Consider the following 22719-nt stretch of genomic DNA (forward strand, 5'->3'; position numbering starts at 1 on the left):
ATATGTTGAAACCCTTTCCTCTGAGATGACAGTATAAGGAGTGTTTGGGAGATGGTTAGAACATGAGGATACAGCCCCTATGAATAAGATATAAGAAAAGGCCATAAAGCTATCTCACTCTCTGTCACGTGAAGAGATAATAAGCAGACATATTGGAACCCAGGAAGAGGGACCACACCAGAACAGATTATGATCTTAGACATCCAACCTCGAGAACTGTGAGAAATGTTTGTGTCACTTATAAACTTCTCAGTGTCTGATGCTTTCCTATTGTATCCCAAACAAAGCACCTAGCTTTTGATCCCTTTGTTTTTTTGTTTTGTTTGGTTTGATTTTGGTGGTGGGTTGGGGGGGTATATTTGGTATTGAACTCAGGGGCACTCAGCCACTGAGCCACATCCCTAGCCCTATTTTGTATTTTATTTAGAAACAGGGTCTCACTGAGATGCTTGGCACTTTGCCTTTGCTGAGGCTAGCTTTGAACTTGAAATCCTTCTGCCTTAGCCGTCCAAACCACCAGGATTATAAGCATGCACAGCTGCACCCTCAATACCTTTGGTTTTTAAGGGACAAATAAATCCAGACTTGTGGATGGCTATTTAAGCCAGGAACCAGGAGAGCTTTAGGCTGTGTATAAATCTAACCCTTATTGCTATCATATCTAATTCTTGCCTTTTACTTTTGAGGTTAGAGAGGTCAAGGTTATTTTCATTTTTGACAGTTACAAAGGCAGATTTATCTCACATAGTATAATATGGGGTAATAAGATTTTTTTAAAAAGCATCCAAAAGCCACTGATATTTGGTCCTGTTTGACCTTCAGTAAGTCACTTGATCTCTTTTCATATATAAAAAAGATCCAGAATAATATGTTATGAACTATATTGTGTCCCCCACCCTGTTCATATGTTCAAACCCTAACCTGTATTTGGAGAAAGTTTTCAAGATGAGAACTAAGGTTAAGTGAGGTCATAAAGGTGAAGCCTTGATCCTATAGGACTGGTGTCCTTATAACAGAAATACACAATTGTTTTCCTTCTCCATGCATGCAGAGAAAAGGCCATTTGAAGGCAAAGTTAGAGGGTGGCCTCCTGCAAATCAGGAAACAAGACCTCATCAGAAACCAACCCTGCTGGTTGGGTTTCTGGCCTCCAGAATTGTAAGAAAACAAATTTCTATTGTTTAAGCCACCCAGTCTGTGTGTGTGCATGCGTGTGTGTGTGTGTGTATGTGTTGATTGATGGCAACGCAATCAAACCATCAAATCATCCAATGAAGTTAAAGCACCTAGCATATAATGGTCCAAATATTAATTTCTTTCCTCAGCATCTTCCACAATTAAGACACACATATTCCAATATCTATTACTCTTTTCCAATCAGATAGTTCCACAAGTGTCTCAAGGTAAACAATTTCTAAAACAAATGTTTCATCTTCTCCTCCAAACATGACTCTTCCGGTCACCTCACTGGAAATCTCCATCATCGTGTTTCTTCTTGTTTGCACCTTGAATCTTACACATCTCCAGGTCTGTTCATTCTGTCACCCTATGTATCCCTTACTTCTGCTCTTCCTCTCCAAGCCCTACTGCAAACATTTCTTCCTCTTGGTTTATTTTAAGAGATCTCTTGACCCCCCTGACGCAAATAAGTATCCTTGACCAAAGTGTCTATCTTTCGAACCATTGAGAAATTCTCTCTCCAAATTATCAACTTAAAATACTTCCAAAACTTACAATGGCTTCCCAGTTTTACAGCATCTGGAACTGCTTGGTTACCAAATCAATATTTAAAAAGTATGTGTGTTATGTTAAAGTCTGCAAAGTCTCTCTTATGCTTCATATCTGCTTTTAAAGGAAGAAGAGAAGTGTTCTTACTTTAAAAGTAAGTGATATTAGTTTTCCATAACTATGTTAGAGTCTATATGTATATGTGTATATGATTCCAAGGACATAAATTAGGAATCCAGATAATTTAAAAATAGACATCAAGTTTTGAAGAGGATAAGGTAAATGGTTTTCTGGATCCCTTAAGACTATGAGGATCATTGATGTCATTTTATTCATTTCTTCATTTATTCATTAATTCACTCAGCAAATATAAGTGGGTAACATTTGCAAGGCTAAATAATGAATAATGCAATGAACTAGGAGCTCTCACAGAATAGAATACTGAAGCAAAAGGGCTAGGTGTTTAGGTTCTAGATAGGACTGTAATAGCCAGTGGTCAGGCAGGGAACTTTCCCAAATTAACTTCTTACCTCTTTCTTCACCCTTCTTTTTGTACTTCTTGGTTTTTCTTCACAGAAACTTTAAATTGAATGACCTATAAGCAGGGAGTTCAGTCTAATAGGAAAAAGGGAAATTGAGAGAAATCAAAACATGTATCAGTACATTTCAATTTGGATGAAATGTATCTAAGATATGAAGGCTGACTTCCTAGAAGGCTCTCAGAACAGGTGTTAATCAAAGCTGAATAAGCAAAGATGCAATTGTTTAGAGTTGCTGCCATTTAATTTGGGGCAGGTCATGAAAGAAGATAAGACTTTGAGCCCAAGGGAGCAGGTGAAGCCCTTGTAGTTCCAATTCTCTAGCAAGGTCTCTGCTGGGGAAGTCTTTCTCCTAGAAGTATGGTTATTTCCCATTAGATCATCACCTTCTAAGCCACGCTCCAAAATTTTTTGTGCATCCCATCTTGTCAAAATGTTTTTTTTTTTCTGTATTGTTTTGCTTTTGTTTACTAAGAATTAACCCACTAGCTACACCCTTAGCCCTTTTAAATTTTTTTTATTTTTATTTTTTTTTTATTTTAAGCACACTAAGGTGCTTAGGACCTTGCAAAGTTGCTAAAGCTGGCCTTGAATTTGTAATCCTCCAGCCTCAGCCTCATGAGTTACTGAGATTATAACAGTGTACCACCTCTCCAGCAAAGATATTTCACTCTTAAGTATATTTAAGATTCTCCTGGAGGATCCTTCCAGCCTTATCTCTGACAACTCCTGTATAAAACTAGATTGTCAAAAGAACTGTTGCCTGGGTAGATTCTACTGTGCTAAGCAGCTTCCATTCCATGATCTACCTCTCTCCCTGCACCGCCATCTGGCCCTAAGCAGAGTCACTACATAAACTATCATGCAGAATTTTTGCATACCTTTCCCTAATATGGGGAATGAATACTATGTTAGTGGCTATGTCCTTCCATATTGAAGAGGTTATTCCCAAGGCGTCATACCTTTTATTTTCCTTTAAAATCTTAAATGATTCTTGCCTTTATGAGTTACTCTTCTCTCCAACAGTCTTGTCTCAGCCAAAATAAAATAGAACTCACCTTTAAATTTATGGAAGCAAAAACTTTTGCCATTGACTATTTCAGATTTGATTCAATAGCTTCTCTGCTTCTGGTGATCTAAAAAGTAAACAACTAAAAAATTTTAAACATTCTCAGATTCTATGCTGAGTTCCTTATTCATACAACTCAATCATTGGTATCTTCTCCAATTTATAGTTCAGAGCAAAAATTCAAATTGTCCAATTAACAGCTAAGATACAAACCTATAACTGACTCCAAATAAATTCACTGTTAAATTCTCATCTAGATAGTATTATGTATGACTTGGACACCATTTTATACAAGCAAAAGTAATGAGTTACTGCAGTGGTCCTCAAAATGTGTGCTCAAGGAGCAAATCAGCAGCTCTTACTAGAAATGCAAATTGGCTAAGGCCCAGACCTACTAAATAAGCAACTCTGGGGATAGATCCACCAATCTGGTTTAACAAGCTCTCCAGGTGATTGTGATGCATGTTGAAATTGAGAATCACTGAAGTAGATGTCCCTACGTGCTCCCACAGCCCCTTGTGCTTGCTTTACTACTTAACCTAAGTTCCTTGAAGCTCTCTTATTTAATGTTTTATTTCTGCCACATATATTAAATGATTGAATGAATAAATAAGAGCATGGAAATCAGGTGACTTTTTAAAAAATATTTTTTAGTTTTCAATGGACCTCTATTTTATTTATATGTGGTGCTGAGAATAGAACCCAGTGCCTCACACATTCTAGGCAAGGGTTCTACCACTGAGCCACCACCCCAGCCCCAATCAGGTAACTTTTAACAACACATTTGGCTCACTGGTTAGGGCAGAAGAAATTTCAGCAATACTTAAGAAAAATAACCTTGGAGGTTTGTTTTCCCCAAATACAAGATTTAAAATATAACAAACAAATTCTGTATTTAAAAATGAGTCCTCTGGGGATATAGCTCAGTGGCAGAACACTTGCAAAGTCCTTGGGTTCAATCCACAGTACCTCAGGGAGAAAGAGTGGGGATGGTCTGCCAAAGAATAAAAGGATTTAATGTTTGGTAAGCACCTGAATAATGCTGGAAATTCAGAATTGGGAGAGGAGGAGCAGCTAGCATATTTTCATCAATGAGACTGTACTCTGATGCACTACCTACCAGATGTACATTATTCAATGTCCACTAACTACCACAGAAAGCTACCATGCTACTTATCTATTTGTTCTCAGCTCTGGGGCTCTAAGAAATGCAAACTAAGTCAAACTGGGATTACACTAAAATCTGAAGAGCACTTGCTTTACTTTTATAGAGAATACAAATCTATCAAAAATAAAATGTAAACTATAAATTCCAGCAATACAGAGGTTTTGTCTTTTGCAAGACCCTGTGGTTGCTCTCAAAATGGACAAACTTAAAAAGTGGGGTTGGTTCTAGTCAGAAGCTGTTCCAGATACAAAATGAATAACTTGACAGTAGATCCTTAAAAGGGCCCTACAATCATGCACTGCTACAAAGTGACTTTGCTATAAATAACAGGTAGTAAAAGATCAAGTGTTTTGTAAAAGATAACTATAATCGCCTAATACTTAGAAAATATTTTCTGGATATCCTTTTGGATGAAAGTGTTGTCAACAAGGCTGAAATCTATGGCCCTGAACCCAGTGCAAAGCCAGGATGGAGGCAAAGTTCAGGTTTGAGGAAATCAAAACTGATATAACAAATGATTCGTCTAAGTTGTGATTTTTAGATCTAAATCATTAAAACAATATCCCAAAAGAAAAACAGAAGGTAGTATTATGCAAAATATTTCATTCTTTATTTTTGTGGATAATTGGTCATTAATACAGCAGGAACTGATAGGATTATAAAAGATACCAAAAAAATCAGAAGAATGTTAAGAGTTTAATAGAAATAAAACCTGAGCTAAAGGCTGATCAGAGACGTGTAACACCTGGCACCTTTCTGATGGACATTAAGAAACATTGTTAACCTTATTAAATAATTCCTATAGTATAAAAAGTCAAAATTTTAAAGGAGCTCCAGTGTACTTACACATTAAATGAATTTTGCTGTCAACAAATATTTGTCTAAGAAAACCAGGATAATTAAAAGCTCATAAGTCTTGCTGGCAGGAAGGCCTATAAATTCCTGTTTTGATTTTTTTTTTTTTTTTTTTTTTGCCAGAAGCTGAAATTTTGTTGATAGAATATGATGTTTATTCATGTAGTCTAGAAGGCTGGCTTAGTTTGTCAAACATGTACCAAAAGAGGCCATGGACATCAATCAATATAAATCCATCCCAACTTCAAGAAAACCAGCAATACAGCAGTAATACCAACACAAAGAACAGTATTAGTAGAAATAGGAGACTTGTGGTTTAATTCAGTTCTCACTTTGGATTCCTTAGAATATGGTGAAAAACAGGGACTTAAGTAGAAGAGAATAAAAACAAAACTAACATAGATGGGCCTTGTTGGTTAAAAAGTCTGTGAACTTGAATACATTTTATTTAGTCGAGTCACACTTATAAACTAATGGTTAATATACTACAAACTTTTACAAACATAAACTCTCCTAATGTCAGATAACTTCAAAGCTAATGAAACTAATTCCTTCTCCCTTTCTTTTCATTCCTTCCACAGAAGTCTTAAAACTGAGTAATCATTGGCATGCCTGCACTTTCACAAATGTCATGAAAACATGATGCTCTTTGTCAAAACAATGCAGGAAGCAATTTCAAGTGAGACCAAGGATCTTATATTTTCATTTTTTGTGCTCCATGTTACATAAAAATAAGGTCAACTGGTCTTTATTTCAGCCCTATAATGTCATTAAACTTTCAATGTCTCCATGCTAAAGAAGAATCCAGTATCTAAGTGCTCTACTATAGTATCCCAAATTCTAAGAGATAGCCTATGTCTTTACACTTTACTTTTTTTTAAAGAGGGCTGAAGCACTGCCCTTAACTTGGCGGAGACCAGCCACTGATTTCCTTCCTGTACCAGCTTTCCAAGAGGATACTAAGTGAGTTTTTGCCCTGATGTTTTTACCCCGGGCTTTATGTGGCTTCTCTTCTTTGTGCACCTTCATGTGCTGCCTCAGATGAGAGCTCTGGCTGAAGCACTTGCCACATTCACTGCACTGGTAGGGTTTCTCCCCGGTATGGGTTCTCTGATGCTGAATAAGGTGGGAACTCTGGCTGAAACATCTGCCACATTCATCACACTGATAGGGTTTTTCTCCAGTATGAATTCTCTGGTGCTGAATGAGGTTTGAACTTTGCTTAAACCTTTCTCCACACTCATCACATTTATAGGGCTTTTCCCCAGTATGGATCCGTCGATGCTGAATGAGATTAGAACTTTGAAAGAAACTTTTCCCACAATCAGCACATTTATGGGATTTCTTTCCAGTATGGATCTTCTGATGTTGAAAAAGAGTTGAACTCTGACTGAAACACTTCTCACATTCTGTGCATTTATAGGGTTTTTCATCCAAGCTTCTTCTCAGTCTACTCAAGCCTGAATCAAAACGAACAGTCATTCCCCATTTCTGCCGCTGCCGAACCGTTTTACGCTTGTTTTCATAGGCTTTTCCTTGGTTTGAGCTTCGAGAAATACCCCCTTTAGGTTTTCCTAACCTCATGGTGAATAGCCAAGTGTATTCGTTAGAGAGTCTACTGTCTTCTTCTGAACTAAGGTTTCATTTCCTAGCGCTACAAAGCTCAGTTTTCTGTGGGTAGAATGAAAAATAAAAACAAATTACTAATGATCTGTTATTCAACTTTAATGCCTTTACAATCCATTGAAATTACATTCATTTTTAAATTAAAAACATATTCAATACAAATGAAAAAATAATTCTGAAGGGAAAAATATTTGCATAATAATTCTAGAGGATAATGTGATAAGGGAAAATACAATTTTTTTAGGTACTATTAAATGAGTACACTATTTTGATGGACTAAAATATGGAGAGAAGATAAGCAGTTAATGGGGAGAAATAACTTCAAAAGACAATCAACATTTGTGTAATAGAATCTCTTTATGGGTCTTTTTGTTTTGTTTTGTTTTTTGGCCGAGCTGGGGATTGAACCCAAGGCCTTGTATATGCAAGGCAGGCACTATACTAACTGAGCTACATCCCCAACATCCCATTATGTTTTAATATGTACTCTCTTATTAAACTTTTTATTTAATAGTGATTATCTAAAGCATCCAAATCTGAAGGAAATGACAAATCATACTACTTTATGATATATTCCTCTCTATTCTTATTTATTTGGCGATTCCACTTTTACATCTACAGGTAACAACCCAGGTCTATGTAGCATACTGTTTTGAAAGTAAAAGCTACTCTGTAAGGAGTTCTAAAGGAGTCTTATCTTAAATACTAGAAGAGTAAAATCTCAAATAATAGATGTTTTATTATAACTTTTTTTTAGATTGAATAATCCAAGAATTCAAAGTTTCTAAGAGAAACTTCAACAGAAAGTTTATAAGGTAGCAGAAAGTTTAAAACTGAGTAGAAAAAGCATGGTAGGTAGAATATGTGAAAAGGAGAAAGGGAAGAAAATAATCTTCATGTAAAAATAGGATGGCATTTTAAAAATAGCCAAATGCTACAAAATTAAAATTTTCAAGTAAATACTTTTATTTACTTATAGAGTTGCCTCAGCGTTGTTTAAAATAATCAAAACAACAGAGAAAACTCCACAAATTCCAAATAGGTGAGATGTGGGTGAAGCAAGGACTACAAAAATAATAAAATTATGGAAATTATTTTCTGAATCTTGTCAGGAAGTAGACTTTAAAACAGGAGTAACTATCCTGAGTTTCTCTACATAAAAGCATATAAACCAAGTAAATGAAAACACAAATAACATTTTTTTCTTTTTTGCCTTTTTTCATTTTAGCATATAGAGACTCCAGGCCTAATAGTGTCCGGGACTTTTGTGGGTGGGGATTTTCAATAATTATATATGCTATAATTATGGTATCAGAAAGTGCAAATTGTAGAAAACAAAATTAGAGCGAGCACTACCCATTTCTTAACTTTCTCAAAACATTTACAGACAATCTAAGATACACTGTATTAGGTGCATAGCATTCAAAAAACAGCTACAATGATAATTGTACTTTAAAAAATAAACCACGTGTCTACTTTGATATTAAAGAGGTCAGATCTGGTCAGAAACTCTTGAGATTATCAAATATACCTACCTTTGAAAACATCATACTAACAGGAAGCCTATGTGCCAGCCACTGAGCTTATTTAATTCTGGGCTAGGTCTCTAGTTCTCATAGCAGCTATATGCAATTATCTCCATTATGAGCTAAGAAAATGCAGGCACAATGGTAGTTAACACACCAGCATGGTTCCCAATTCTTAGTAGCCTGACTCCAGAACCTGTGTTCTTAGGGGCAGTACTGATGCATCTGTCACCTCTTTCAAAACCAAGTTCAGCACTGAGACCACACATTCTTGGGCAGGTATGGGTACTCAGGTGAATTTGATCCATAGGAGCTCCTCTCCTGCAAAACTAACAGGAATAAGCCTCAGTTTCCTCATCCATAGAACTGAGAGGATGACAAGAAAAATGGCATTTCTTCAGGGAATAAGAAGTTAAAAATGAGTCACTATAAATCGCTCAGAACAACCGTGAGCTGTTCACGTTTTTGTTCAATAGATTTGATCTTTAATCTCGCCATGAGCAACGGAAGAAGCAAGGCCCGAGGCTCTCAGACTCTTTTCTGTCCTTTTCTGGCCCCATTTGGTTGGGTATCCCGGTTAAATTCTCTCCTCTCCCGAGGCATCCCTGGGCCGCTCCGCACGGACCCACCCCATTGGCCGTGGTCAGCACGGGACACGCACGGCCTCCCTGCGGTGCCTGGGGGCAGGCCCGGCCGGGAGGCCCGAGGCGCCCGCCACGCCGCTAGCCAGGCCGGCGCCTCCCTTGCGGCAGCCAGCCAGCGCCCAAGGGTTCCTAAGCACCCGCCGCGGCTCCCCGCGCCCTCAGCCCACTCACCGCGCCGCGCCGGCCGCCGCCCTCGCTCGCCCCGCGCCTCTCCCGCCGCCGGAAGTACGGGCCCTTTGCTGGCGCCGCGCGGCCGCTCTAGGAATGTGGCGGAGCGACCCTCTATGGTCCCGGACCCACCCGACCGTTTTGTTGGTTTCTTCCAGTGTTTGCTTTGTTAAACTCTCCCACTTCTCGGAAGGCATGCGGCGACCCCAGGACCACAAGACCTATGGTTGCCTCCCTTTGCGGTCGAGGATTGACCTGAATAGTTGATAGAAACCGTAGCCTGTGTCAGGGCGTTTGAAACCAGCCTGCTAGCCTCGAAACTGTATTTTTAATTCAAATATTGAGTGTCTGGTATACAGAGATCCCTTTGCAGAGCCTAAACTGTTCCTGATGTTTTTCGTGAGTCATTTATCACCAGAAGGCTTCCCCAAGGTGGGAATGATCACACTGGATTTACAGGAAAGAAACCAAGGCTTAGAGAAGAAGTTTGCTCAAGTTCACACAGTAAGTGAACTACCCAATTTTGAAACAGCCCTTTTCCTCTCGAAGCCTTGTGATTCTCCACATACCCCTCTTGTTTCTCTTTAGTAATGAACACTCTTGCTTCTGCTCTTTTACAGGCTGCTCTTCAGCCAGCCTGGCTGGTGCAGCATTTTCTGGGAATCCTCTCTAGTCCAAAGTCTTCAAATACCATCATACGTGCTGAGGATTCCCTCATTGTTAACTCCAGACTGATCCTGGAAGGCAAATATTATTGAACTCCAGACTCATACATCCAATCAGCAACTCAGGAATTCCATTTGTATGTGCAATAGATATCTCAAACTTAATATACCTCAAAATGAACTTCTGATACTCATTTCACTTGTTCCTCAATGGTCTTCATCCCAGCAATTGATGGCAACTCGATTGTTTTCAGCTACTCAAGCCAAAAACTTGGATGTCATTGTTATCTCTTCTTATTTTCATCCCAAACTCACATCCAATCCACCAACAAATTCTAATGGGTTTATATCCAAAATATATAGAGAATCAAGCTGCTTTCAATGTCTCCGCTGCTATAATCTCCACCTAGCCACTCATCACCTCCTGGCTGGATTATTGCATTGGCTTCCTGACTGGATTTTATTCTCTTCTCACAGCCAGATAATCCTCTTAAAACCCAAGTGAAACCGTGTTATTCATGTGTTCAGAACCCTTTAAAAGCTTCCTATCTCATTAGAGCAAAACCCAACAACCATAAATGTGTCAACCATGATGTATCTTTTTTGTTCTTTATTATGACTGCAGTGGGAAGAACAGTGCTCAGCAGGAAGAAGCCACTCAATAAATATTTGTTGGAAGAATGAATATATAAGATGCTTAATGGTTTACAAAGTGGTTTTTTTCCTTCTTTCTTTCTATTTATTTATTTATTTGGTTCTGGGGATTGAACTCAGGGGCACTCAGTCACTGAGCCACATCCCCAGCCCTTTTTTGTATTTTATTTAAAGACAGGTCTCACTGAGTTGCTTAGTGCCTTACTTTTGCTGAGGTTGACTTTGGACTCACAATCCTCCTGCCTCGGCTTCCTGAGCCACCATGCCCAGCTTACAAACTGCTTTTACATGTATGTTCTGGTCATTCATCTTTACTATAGTTTCATACATCAGGGACCATCACATCTGTATGGCAGATAAGTAAGAGGCATGTTTCTCTTTCATACTCCAAAACTGGAACATTTTGTTATTCAAGGAGCTGCCTCTGCAAATGTTAAAGCATAAAACTGAAGGAGGTCTGGATCATGAAGATCAAACTCAGTAATCCAGATAATATATGTACTATTGAAAGGATGAGGTAAAATAACGTAAGGCACTTAACACAATACATAACACATAAGAAATGTGAGCCATTGTTATTACTTTTATTTTTAAATTATTATTACAAGCTATTGATATTGGTGGTTGGATGTGCTGGGGATGAAAGGCAATAACCAGAGACGCCAGGGATGGCTTAGGAAGTTTTAAGAGCAAAGATTATCTGCTAGGACTATTTGTTCTATGTATGTGAAAATAATAAAATTTTTCAAAAACGTTTTGTAAGACAGCCATAAATTTAAAAACTAAGTCTTGCCATGTCCCATTTAAAGGTGGATTTTCCTTTTCCTATCTTGAAAACAACTGAGCCAGCCACAGAAGTCCCATGGGGTATGCAGATTATAGGACTGGGTAATGAATTATGAATTTTAAAAGGAAGATGAAGAATGAAGAGGCAAATGGCCAAGAGTGGATGGAGTAAGAGGTAAGGATGAAGAAAGAACATGGAATAGGACATGGGTAATAAGGGGAAAAGAAAAAAGAACTGAAAATAATTAGTCACGATTTTATGCTCATAATTTATTTATTAGTTTAAAAATAGTTAACATTTGCGGAAGGCTTATTTTGTGCCAGCCTCTGTTTAAAGTACTTACAGTACCTTGTTAATGTTCCCATGGTATGATTATACCTGTGCATTTGTGACACCTTTCTCTGATTTTTCATTCTTGGCCATTGCCATGTGACTCTACGTGCCTCCTAGTGAACAATATGCCCATCCCACCAATGTAGACTTTACCACATGACTTGCATATGAGTGGATGGGAGACACAACCCAGCCCAGCAGCAGCTTTGAGTCAGTGTGCTTCTGCCCCAGCACTCTGCTCTTTCTCTCTGCCTCAATAATAGAGTGTCCCAAAGAGGGGCTGCTCCTTCAGCCTAGGACCCAGGATGGAAAGAGACAATGGAACACCTGTAGTCAGTACAATCCCATGGAACATGTGAGAGAAATAAATGTTCTTGTAGGCTGAGATTCTTGAGGCCATTTGTTAGTGCCCTAAAAGCTAATATACCTTTTACCAACCTTGAGAGAGGAATTGTTATTATCACCCCATTTTTCTGATAGGAAAACTGAGGCAAGTAACTTGCCCAATGTAGGATCCAGCTTGACATGACTACATCTGTCTTTATTATAACCACCACTTTGCTTACCAGCTGACCCTGGCACATATCCCAAACTTTATAGGACAAAGTTGTTAAGACAGCTAAGCATGGTTTTCTGGTCACTGACACCCAGATTGTTTCTTAATTGATGTTGAATATGTTAATAGTTTTTTTTTGTTTGTTTTTTTTAAGCCAAGTACATTCTGGTACAAATACACACCTTTGTCTACCTTAACATATAAATCTTTTCTTTCTGCCTTGGTGTGCAGAGATCCATATTTTGCTGCCACCCAAGACACACTTCAGTCTGCAAGTCACTAATGAATTACACTTTGCACAATCCTGGATCTATCTGCCTTTCTTCAGTCTCATGACAACTTCTGTTTTGGCGGCCAATTCTCAAACACTAGGACCCAATTTTCCCCAAACACCCAAAGTCACACATTTATAAGTGACACAGACTCTGAAGCCAGGAAGTCTGGAATTCCAGGTTGTTTTTATGTCAGTTAAATAATTGAGAGGGTTCACACACTATACTTACAAAATACAAAGAAGGGGGAAGAGGGAGGAGGCATGCATACCCTAGGCATCTAACTTTGCATCTTTCCGGGGAACCTGAGCCAAAAGAGGGTCAGCCCCTTCACAGCTGGGACTTCTCTCGGAAAGCAGAGGCTCTGTGTTACTGAGTGTGGCAGTGTTTGAAGGGCTCTTTTTAGGAAGAAGGATTTTCTGAGCTGAGAAACATCCTGGAAAGACAGCTTCCTTTTCCTTTGGCTTTTTCCCTTGAACTCCTTGTTCCCTTGTGTGTGAACACGTGTTTGCATGCAAGTGCAAGCACACACACACTCACAGTCACATGCACTGTCTCAACAGGGAGTGCTGCGTTTGGCAACATGGAGTCACAACCCTAGTGCAACAAGCCAGTCAAGTGTGACAGGAATGAAGGGGCCGGAGTGGTACCTTTCCCACAAAGCAGACCCCTCAGCACAGGGTCCCTGAACAATGTTTCTGTCCACTAAGCTGGTTTAAAAAAAAAAAAAAAGAGTTTCCTCTCAGCTCTTTGGGAAAGGAAACCCTGGGAATTCCCATTCCTGTGCCTGCAGAAAATATCTCTGTTAAAGCCCCATAAGGAGGGCTTGGTGCCCCACCCTGCATGCTGTGCATCTCTAGCACGTCTACAGCTGGCTCACTCCCAATCACAGCTTGTGAGTTCTAAATATAGTGTGTGCATCTGGCTGTTTATACACTTGGAGCTGCTTGGATCTGACCAACTGAGCTTCCTGCCTGAACACTGCTGAGGAACTGAGGGTCAGGGGGGCTGCAGCTCACCCCTGCACCTGACAAAGATATCTCACTGCTTCCTGTACAGCTGCGGGGTGCCTGTGCTCTACACACATGGGCACACTGGGCATTCTTGATTCCTCTACAAATCACCTGGTCAGACTGCACAAACCTTGGGCCTTGTTTCTCTAGAATTTAGGGGCCAGATGTGTCCTGGGTGGATGGATCTATTTTGACAATGAGAAGGCCTTTAATCCACTTTCTGGTAAACACTCTAAGCAGGTAGCACATGGTTATCATGGCAGAAAAACAAGCTGTTTTTTTTGATCCCTTCTGGTCATTTGTTCTGGACAAACAACCCTGTTTTTCCAGATTCCAGTCCTTTTGCAATCATGTTGATTTATCCTGAGTTGTTTATTATACTCGCTGGTCCCTGAGGGCTGGCCTAGGAAGACAGCACATTCTTGCAGGGATCTTTATCTTCAGATACCTTTACTATCTCATATGAGAAATACTGTAAACTGTATGAAGCCGATGCTCCCCCAAATCAATAAGAAATCACAAAGTCTAAAATATGAAATCCTGGTGTTGGGGTGACCTGGATGAATCCTTTTCTGATTCCCTCAGGAAAACAAACGTGGTATTGAAAAAAAGATTTGTGAGCCCTGAGAGGATTCCAGGAGAGGACATATCCTTGTCTATACAACTTGATACAGATTTTTCCTAGCTATGATATTCAGGAATCAGTTTTGATAATATCTATTTTGAAAGTGACACTTAGCTTAAAAGGCCTTAAATAGTATTTTAGAAACTGCAAAAACTAACTAAACAACCAGGTTGGAGCTTATTGAGTTTCCTGCTGCAGTGGCTTCCAAAGCATCGTGCCCCTGTCCTGCTCCTCACTGGCATGTGTCTCCTGGCCTGCAAAAACACACACACTATCTTGGCCATTCGCAGCTCAGCCTCAGGCCTCCTTCCTGGGAGATTAGCTGGCTTGCTGAACTGGTCTCCTGACATTCCCAGATGGCCTGCTTCTGACAAAGAGATCCCTGAACACAGGACAGATGGTCACTCCATCTTGTTATTCCAGGCTGGGCACAGGTCTGGCGTAAGGCAGTCACTCAGTTACTCCTGAACAATAGACGGGCAGTTGTCAGACCTGAGGTTGTAAATATGGACTGGTGAGTAAATAAAATTACCTGAAAGTTTCTGCTTGGTTCATTTTCTACCCTTTACTGAGCCACTTCCTGGAAGATTCCTGAGGCCTTTCTGATGCTAAGATTCTTTGATGCAGGGTGACCATATTGCTCAGATCACTCATAGGCTGTCACCGTGACTCTTCCTTTATGTCCTACAACAGTCTCATCTCAGACCCCACACCAATCTGCAAGCTAGGCCTGAAAAACACAGGAGTCCTGTAGAATTGGGTTGTGGCTCTCCTGCCAAGCTCTCTAAGAAATTTAGAGATTAGAAGAAGAGGTCAATATGGATATGCAGAAAGAAAAAGAAAAGAAAAGCTTGGTCTTCATTTCTTCAGTTTAATACAGCATACCTTTATTGAGCACCTAAGAAAATATACGCCAATCAAAAAAAAAAAAAAAAAAAAGACAAGAGAACTGCTGTCAGACCTCCCCTGGAATCTTTGAGTCTCTATGGTGACAGATCTGGGTGAGGGCAATCTGGTATGAAGTTTACTCTGACAAGTGACTCCAAACTGCCTGATTGTTTCCATGTTCTGCTCTTTGGGGGATCCCATAAGGGGTCTGTATGCAAGTCTGTATGGTTCTTCCTTTTAAATCTGCCATTCACAGACCCCAGCAGAAGAATTTGATCTTCTGTTTTCTGTTTTAGACCAACATGGCTGATGTAAACTGTTACAGTTTTTGCAAAGCATTTCTCATTCACTCCAAAAATTCTCCAATAGTCAACAAACACCAATTGCTCAGTATCTGGCCCCAGGGAATTTAAAGCCCTTTCTCCCTCAAACAGACCTTTCTCCTCATTACCACACAGGGAAGTGTTTACAGTTGCCCCCTGTCCACTAAATAGGAAGTACACATGTCCAGAGAAGGCACGAGGCAGATAGGTGTCCACAGGACAGTGGTGATGAGGGCCAAGCACTGCCTTCTTAAGCCACTGCCAGCAGTGTCCATTCAATGCCATAGAAGCCACCTCCCCAACGTGATTAAATTGGTGAATTTCTTTCAGCAAGCTTCTTTTAATAATTCCTTTGGGCTTTGTTCAGAAGAATGATCTCTGCAAAAAGCAGATGGGTTCCCCATGGTTTTATTCCTGATTTAGGCTTTGCAGTAGAGGTGCTGGGCTGTGCAAAGAGGTTTAGAAGCCTGGGATATTGTGATAAAGTGATAGCTGGAAACAGGGTACATCCCATAACTTCTGGCAGCGCCTGCTTTCCCCAGTAGAGTAACCAAGTAGCAGTATGATATGGGATAGACAGGGATCTCGTGGTGCACATGGAGAATGAGGACAGTGCTTGGTGGCCCTACTGGAACTCTAAGCCAGGTACTAGGCAAATGGATGAAGCCTACACCCCAGGGGCTAGTCAGATACTATTCAGCAGGAGACACAGCCATTGGCACAGTTTCGGTGCCAATCACTTCAAGGCTAGCCTGCCAAGCAGAATACAATTGGCAAGTTCCTGGCTCCTGGGGCCTGGGTCTGCTTCCTGTGTGTGCTCACTATGGAGCCAAGGATAGGAATGCAGGACTCACAATGCTTAGACTTCAGACAGGTTAAAAACACAGGCACTAGATTCCTTAGGCAGCCATTAATCAGTGTGACCAGTCAAGGCCTGGCTGCTGGGACTCCATGTGCACTTGCTGCAATGGGTGTTAGAAGAGACATGTGCTGGCTTGCTATTTGGCCTCCACCAGCTGCTCTAGGCGTTGCAGCATTGTCAGACGCAGGGCTTGGAACCTGGAGGGAGACAAAGACAAAGACAAATCACTGAGGCTGGAGGTCAGTAAGGTAGGAGTAGAAGAAGGGAGGGAGCACAAAGATATCTGACCCACATCACTGCTCTTGAGTGGATGATTGGCAGTCACTACCTATCCTCTTGAAGCAAAGAGAAGAGTCCAGCCTGCTCCTGTGAGGAGCATCAGTAAGGCTCTTTGCCACGTAGAGATTGTTACAATTCCATGCCAAAAACTCTCCAGCATAGGCAGGGGCATACTGGAATGCACGGGGCAACATGTCAGGGGTCAGGAAGCCTGTGTTCTAGCCCAGACTCTACAGATAACCTGTGCTACGTCCTTCCTCATTGGGGGCCTCAGTTTCCTCCCTGCAAACTGAGTAGACTGATCAAGTGATCCCCAGGTCCCTTCCTGCTCTAAAACCCTACAGTGACATGATCAATGGCACAAGAGATCCTTCACTCTGGGATCTCCACAGACTCCCTCTGTGGGGCCCAAATGCACAGTTGGAAGCTGTTGGGGGGATGAGGTTTTCCAAGAGTCATTCAGTCAGACACAAGAATCCAAACCAGTTACCAACCCAAGGTTCTACAGTGAGTAGCCTGCCTTTCCTTCCTCAGGCCCTGGGAATGTTTCCACATGTTCTGCTCCATGTTGCTGAAGGATAGATAGGTCATGGGGTCCTGCAGTCTGGCTAATCTCACACAGCCAGGCCCTGTTCCCCTTTCTATTGAACTCATCCTTGATGCAATAGCAGCTGGTGCTTGAGTTCTGACAATTGCCACCTTCCAGCAGGATTAGTATTCCTGCTAGTACAAAAGGTCTCAGACCAGACAGAAGCTGCACCTAGCAGGCCCTCTCTGTGGTTGCTTTTCCAGAGTTAGATCACTAGATCCAGTGCCCACCCTTGCTCTTGCCTCTGCCTTTCCCTCCCAGTTTTCTGCGTTATATTCCAGGATTCTGAGAATGCCAAGGCTGGCTGGGCAGTCTAGATTGGGTTTCCTCCATTTTGGCAGGCTGTCACCCCAGTATGCTGTCAGTACTGAGAGACCAGAGGGTGATGCTAGGAGCCAGGACAAGCAGGCCTCCTCAAACTGCAAGGGCACCAGGTACCCAGCACAGGCGTGCCCTGCAGACATGCCCTGATGATCAGAACCCACGACTGGCTGATTAAGTGCTGCTTACTTCGTGGTTAGTTTGATTATTTCTCTTTCCTCCTCTTCTTTTAATTTTTCAACAAAACTGTCCAGCACCGGCATTTCAAACTTAATGTACTGAGCGACCTAGAAAATCCAAGAACATTTTAATGTGCTTTAAATGAGAAGCCCAAAATGTATTTTCTTTTTCTCATGGCTTCCATAGTGGCCAATCCAGCCAACATCCTGTGTCCACAGAAGTAGCTGCCCTTCTTCCCACCCTACCCCCAACACTGCCCTGCTGTGTAGGATGGGAGAATGGGAACCATTCTTATCTCAAAGGCAACTATTATCCCTGGGAGGAAATATTGAGTTGAATATTAGGAAGAGCATTCAATACTGCAGCATTGTCACACTGGGTGTTCTCTATAGGTGGGTGTGGGGAGGCTGGTGAGAACAGCATTGTTTTTAACAATGGAATGAAACAGTACCAGCTCTGGGAAGAGGCTGAGGGAGACTGGGCTACTAGACTGTCTCCTTGGGGTCCAAACCTTTAGGGCTTTTTCTGTGCACAGGAGTTTGAACATGTGTTCATTGTCTGGTCAGACTGTTGGTAGGACTTAGCCATCTTCTTCCCTTGCATAGGCCCTAGTCAAGGAGCTCTTGTGTGGGTCTTTAATGTAATAACAATAAGGTACACTCCAAAGAAGGAAGAGGGTTCACTAGTATGAAAGTAAAAGCACAGGGCCCCAGTTTTCTAGGACTCAACTTCTTTCTTCTAAGCCAGCTGACGAAGCTGGTGGTTACTATGAAGAAAGGGACCTGGAGCCCTTTCAGGACAACTGTGTGGTCCCAGGAGACATTGAGAGGATTCTGGCCAAGGTCATCTTTAGAGCCCTCTGGAATCCACATGTCTCCTCCTAGACCCTCCCAAGGAAGCCAGGCCCCCATCTAGCCCCTACTCACATCGTGGGGGACTTCCTCGCCCAAGTCAGCTTCCATCAGGAAGATCTTGACGATCTTCTCACAGGGTCCATGCAGGATTCTGGAAATCAGTGGATACTCGCTGTCTTTTAATTTTGTCCTCTCTGAAACAAAAGGCTATTTATAAAATCCATAAGATGTTAGAAATGCCTCTCTTTGTACCAGGACAGGAACATTGTAGGGAATGGATGTTCAGGGAGCTCAGGGAACCTTCTTCAGACCTCACTTCCTGTGGAAAGGCTGCACGACAAGCCAACCCCAATCTGCCACTTTGGCACAGGATTATGTTGAGCTAAAGGCAACTGAGAAGGAATGATATCTTGGCCTTCACACTATTTGCCTCCCTGGAAACTCAAATCCCTTCTTTGTTTGGTCACTTTTCTAAAAACTTATTCTTCTGCTGAAGTGCTTTGAAAGCCCAATTTCTAACCGCCCCTTTGAGTCACTCATTCCTGAGAGCTCCCATGGGTATGGACCATGCACCTGTTCACAAATCCCCTTTTGTTTTTCTCTTCCCAATCTTATTTACAAAAAAGGAGGGTAGAGGAAAAATACTTTTTTCCTTCTCCTATAGTGTCATTCAACAAAATCCAGCCAGGAAAGAAACAGGAGCTGAGTAGACAGGAGGGAGAAAAGAAATGGGGAAGTGCAGGCCAGCTCAGTCACAGGACATTGCTACGCCAGTGCTGCAGAGAGGGGCATGCAGGCTCTGTGGCAGCAGCTCTGTGTCGCGGCTTCTGGCCTACACTCCCCACCTCTCCTGACTGAATCACAATGAGCTTGAGAATGGTCCGTTTTATTTGAAGAGGTAGGTTGGTGACGGTGGCTTTGTACACAATTTTGGTGGGATTCTGAGAGTGATGGCAAGTGTGCCTGGGTTGGGGTTGGGAAGAAGGTGTGCGGTTTAAGTGCAGTATATGCCAGTGTAGGAGGGCTGCCCACTGCCAGGAAGGCCAGCCCAGAGCCCTCAGGTAAGAAGTACAGTTGGCAAGCTTGCCATAGGAGCAGAATCTTCTTGCTTTTATAATCTGGAAGCAGAAACTGACACTTACCCCCAGACTCATGGACGATGTAGAGTGCAAACTCACCAGGGCCATCTTCCACCTGCACAGGAAGTCACAGAAAGTCAGTCTTAACAACTTTTTAAGACAAAATGAAACAAAGTAACCACAGCCACAAAGCCACATACACAAGGCACCAAAATTACATGATTTTTCAGCCTGAGCCCCTCCTGACACCCATGAGATCCCCAACAAAAATACCAGAGATTTACTTCCATCTTTACTGAAAATACCAGAGATATCAGTTCAGCACAGGAAGCCTTGCTAGTGTACAGCCCTCCTCTGCCTCTCCAGCTCTCCTCCCAGCAAAACAGCAAAGTGTCATCCTCCCAGGGAAAGATTGCTCCATTGTGCCCAGACTTACTCTGAACTTGTTCAGCAGCAGGGTGAGCACCTGCAGAGTGGTCATGGTGCTGTTGACCCTCACGTTAGTCACGGATCCATAGGCAGGAGTGAACACAGAGGTCTGTGTGGGGTAGGAAGACAGCTCAGGGCTGGCATCACAGTGCTGAGCACACTCAAGCAACAGATGCCTGGGCTCTAGGAACACCTGCACCTGTCCATTCATGCAGATCTATGTGCAAACTGTTCCCAGACCTAGAGACACTCAGGGAAATTGTAATGGTTCCTGTCTTACAGAGATCCTTAAGGAAGATAACCTCACTCCCTGCATACCACCAGGGAAAGCCCTCTGGATCCTAAGAACCAGGGTCCTGGAAGTAATTCACTGAGGAAGGGGAAGCCAGTTTTCCCTTCACTCTTTTTGTCAATTGAATCACGAAGTGTTTGCTGATTCTAAGACTTAAATGTCCCAAATCTATTTATTCTACATTCTCTTAGCGGTGCCTGAGCAGAGGTCCTCAAGTCATGCTATAGCAGTTTCCAACATGTTCCCTTCATCTCAGCCCCTCCAAACCAGTCTCCAAATTGCTGCCCAAATATGTGTACCACCTTTTAAAGAACCCTGAAATATAGTGTGTGGTCTGGTCTGCTTCACAGTTTAAAGTCCCACCTCGGCCCTCCCACTTCTCCTAACCCAATTCAGACCTCCTGACTTAGAATCTGCAGTTGGAAAGAATGCCAGGCCATGCTATCTGTACAGTACAATTTGTCAGAGAGACATTTATAAAAAGCATGGGCGGGGTGGGGGGGCTGGGGTTGTGGCTCAGCAGTAGAGCGCTTGCCTAGCAGGTGCGAAGCCCTGGGATCGATCCTCAGTACTACATATAAATAAATAAATTAAATAAAGATATTGTGTCCAACTATAACAAATATATATATATATATATATATATATATATATATATATATATATATATATATATATATATAATTAAAATAAAAAGCATGGATCTAATTAAAAAGATCTGAAGACTTCCCACAGCCTATGCAACACCATCCATAGCTCCTCTAATTGTTATGCATCTATGATACTAAGACCCCCTCACAAGCACCCTGTGTTCCAGCCATATGGGCTTTTTCACAGTTTTGCTTTTTCCTCGGAAGACGGGGACATTATAATCTTCCATGTATCTTGCTTCTGCCTATGAGACACCAACTTATGGTGGTTTGACTCACAATTTTTTCAACTTTGGGGCAGAAGCAATACACATTCAGTAGAAACTGTACTTTGAATTTTGAATTTGGATCTTTCTGGGCTACTGATAATATGATCCTATCTTCTCTCTCAGTGCTGGACAGGGCAGTGAGTCACAGCTTCCAGACAGTCATGGAATCACAAGGAAAAACCACCAGCTCTCTACAGAATGTTGTGTTGCTAAGCAATGATGTTTGGTAGGTCAGGTGTACTAGATACATTTTCATCATTGATATTTTCAATATATGATGGGTTTATTGGGACACAATCTCATAACAATTTGTTATAGTTTGAATGTGAGGCATTCCCCCAAAAGCTCACATGTGAAACAATGCAAGAAGGTTCAGAGAAGAGATGATTGATTAGGTTATGAGAGCCTTAATTCAATCAGAGAATCAATCATCTGATGGGATTAATTGAATGGTAACTGGAGGCCGGTGGGGTGTGGCTGGAGAAGGTGGGGCATTGGGGGCATGGCTTTGGGGTATTTATTTTGTATCTGTGAGTGGAGACTCTATCGGCTTCCTAGTCATCATGTGAACTAATTCCCTCTGCCACACTCTTCTGCCATGATCTTCAGCCTCACCTTGAGCCTTGAGAAATGAAGCTAGCTGTATATGAACCGAAAACTCTGCAATTGTGAGCCCTCAAATAAAATTTTCCTCCTCTACAATTGTTCTGGTTGCGTCCTTTAGTCACAGCAGTGAAAAAGGTGACTAAAACACAAGTGGAGGAATATCTGAATATGAAATCACCTAGGACACTGCCTGATACTTAATAAGTCCTCAGTAAATACTAACCATGTAGTGAACCTGCTAAATATTTTACATCAGATCTTTGATTTAATCCTCATAACAACCATTTTAAGTGCCTATAATGTGTTCCCTTTTTCTTAGAAAACATAGGATTATAGGAGGTCAAATAGCTGCTCAGGGTTACCTATCTAGAAAGAACTTTGCCACATAAGGATTCTGCAATGCTTGAAAGCCGTTCATTAACTCTGGGTTCAGGTGCCTCCTGGAGAAACGGACTACTCTGCAAGTAGTCAGTTCTCTTTCCTTTCTAAGCCAAGTTCAAATTCACATATTCCTCTCAAGAGAGTATTTGATACTCAGGGTGCTTAAGGGACTTTCTCAGTAACCCAGCTGGTCTCTATTCTGATAAGATCCAGAGGCAGCCTCAAAGCCCAACCTGCTTCTTCCATAGCTGAGAACTAGACTGACTCTGGGTTGTACGTTATTCAGAAAGCCATCAGTTCCCAAGAAACATGGAAAAGAGCGATTAAGCCATTTCAAGGAGTTGAAAGATCTTATTAACAAGAGACTGTTGGTGTTTCTTCTGCACAAAGCATTGAGAAACTCAAGATGAGCCAGGCACATGGCGCATGCCTGTAATCCCAGCAGCTCAGGAGGCTGAGGCAGGATCCTGAGTTCAAAGCCAGTCTTAG

The 22719-nt window shown here is 41.7% G+C and overlaps 2 protein-coding genes across 3 annotated transcripts in view; both read right to left on the reverse strand.

The window, feature by feature from the left end:
- Nucleotides 1–5090: 5090 nt before the first annotated feature.
- On the reverse strand, nucleotides 5091–9395 carry Znf22 (zinc finger protein 22). Of its 2 annotated transcripts, none has more exons than XM_027947899.3 (2): nucleotides 9327–9395; nucleotides 5091–7030 (listed from the first exon to the last, which is right to left on the reverse strand). In XM_027947899.3, exon 2 carries the CDS (start codon nucleotides 6941–6943, stop codon nucleotides 6227–6229), a length of 717 nt encoding a protein of 238 aa, XP_027803700.3. In that variant the 5' UTR covers nucleotides 6944–7030; nucleotides 9327–9395; the 3' UTR covers nucleotides 5091–6226. The 2 variants fall into 2 exon arrangements, with proteins under 2 accessions (XP_027803700.3, XP_071467389.1); XM_071611288.1 differs by lacking the exon at nucleotides 9327–9395 and adding an exon at nucleotides 8521–9077.
- Nucleotides 9396–15085: 5690 nt separating this feature from the next.
- Rassf4 (Ras association domain family member 4) overlaps nucleotides 15086–22719 on the reverse strand; it is a 35658-nt gene continuing 28024 nt past the window's right edge. The window contains exons 7-11 of the mRNA XM_027947915.3: nucleotides 20040–20141; nucleotides 19667–19718; nucleotides 18597–18718; nucleotides 17680–17777; nucleotides 15086–16498 (exon numbers count right to left, since the gene is read on the reverse strand). Coding sequence (XP_027803716.1) covers nucleotides 16438–16498; nucleotides 17680–17777; nucleotides 18597–18718; nucleotides 19667–19718; nucleotides 20040–20141 — 435 coding nt within the window. The 3' untranslated portion in view covers nucleotides 15086–16437. The remainder of the gene's footprint in view (nucleotides 16499–17679; nucleotides 17778–18596; nucleotides 18719–19666; nucleotides 19719–20039; nucleotides 20142–22719) is intronic.

This window comes from Marmota flaviventris, chromosome 4 (assembly GCF_047511675.1).
Source record: "Marmota flaviventris isolate mMarFla1 chromosome 4, mMarFla1.hap1, whole genome shotgun sequence".
Classification (NCBI taxonomy): Eukaryota; Metazoa; Chordata; class Mammalia; order Rodentia; family Sciuridae; genus Marmota; species Marmota flaviventris.

Coding starts and splice junctions, on each gene's coding strand:
- Znf22 (XM_027947899.3), bottom strand. CDS start 6,943: ATGAGGTTAGGAAAACCTAAAGGGGGTATTTCTCGAAGCTCAAACCAA.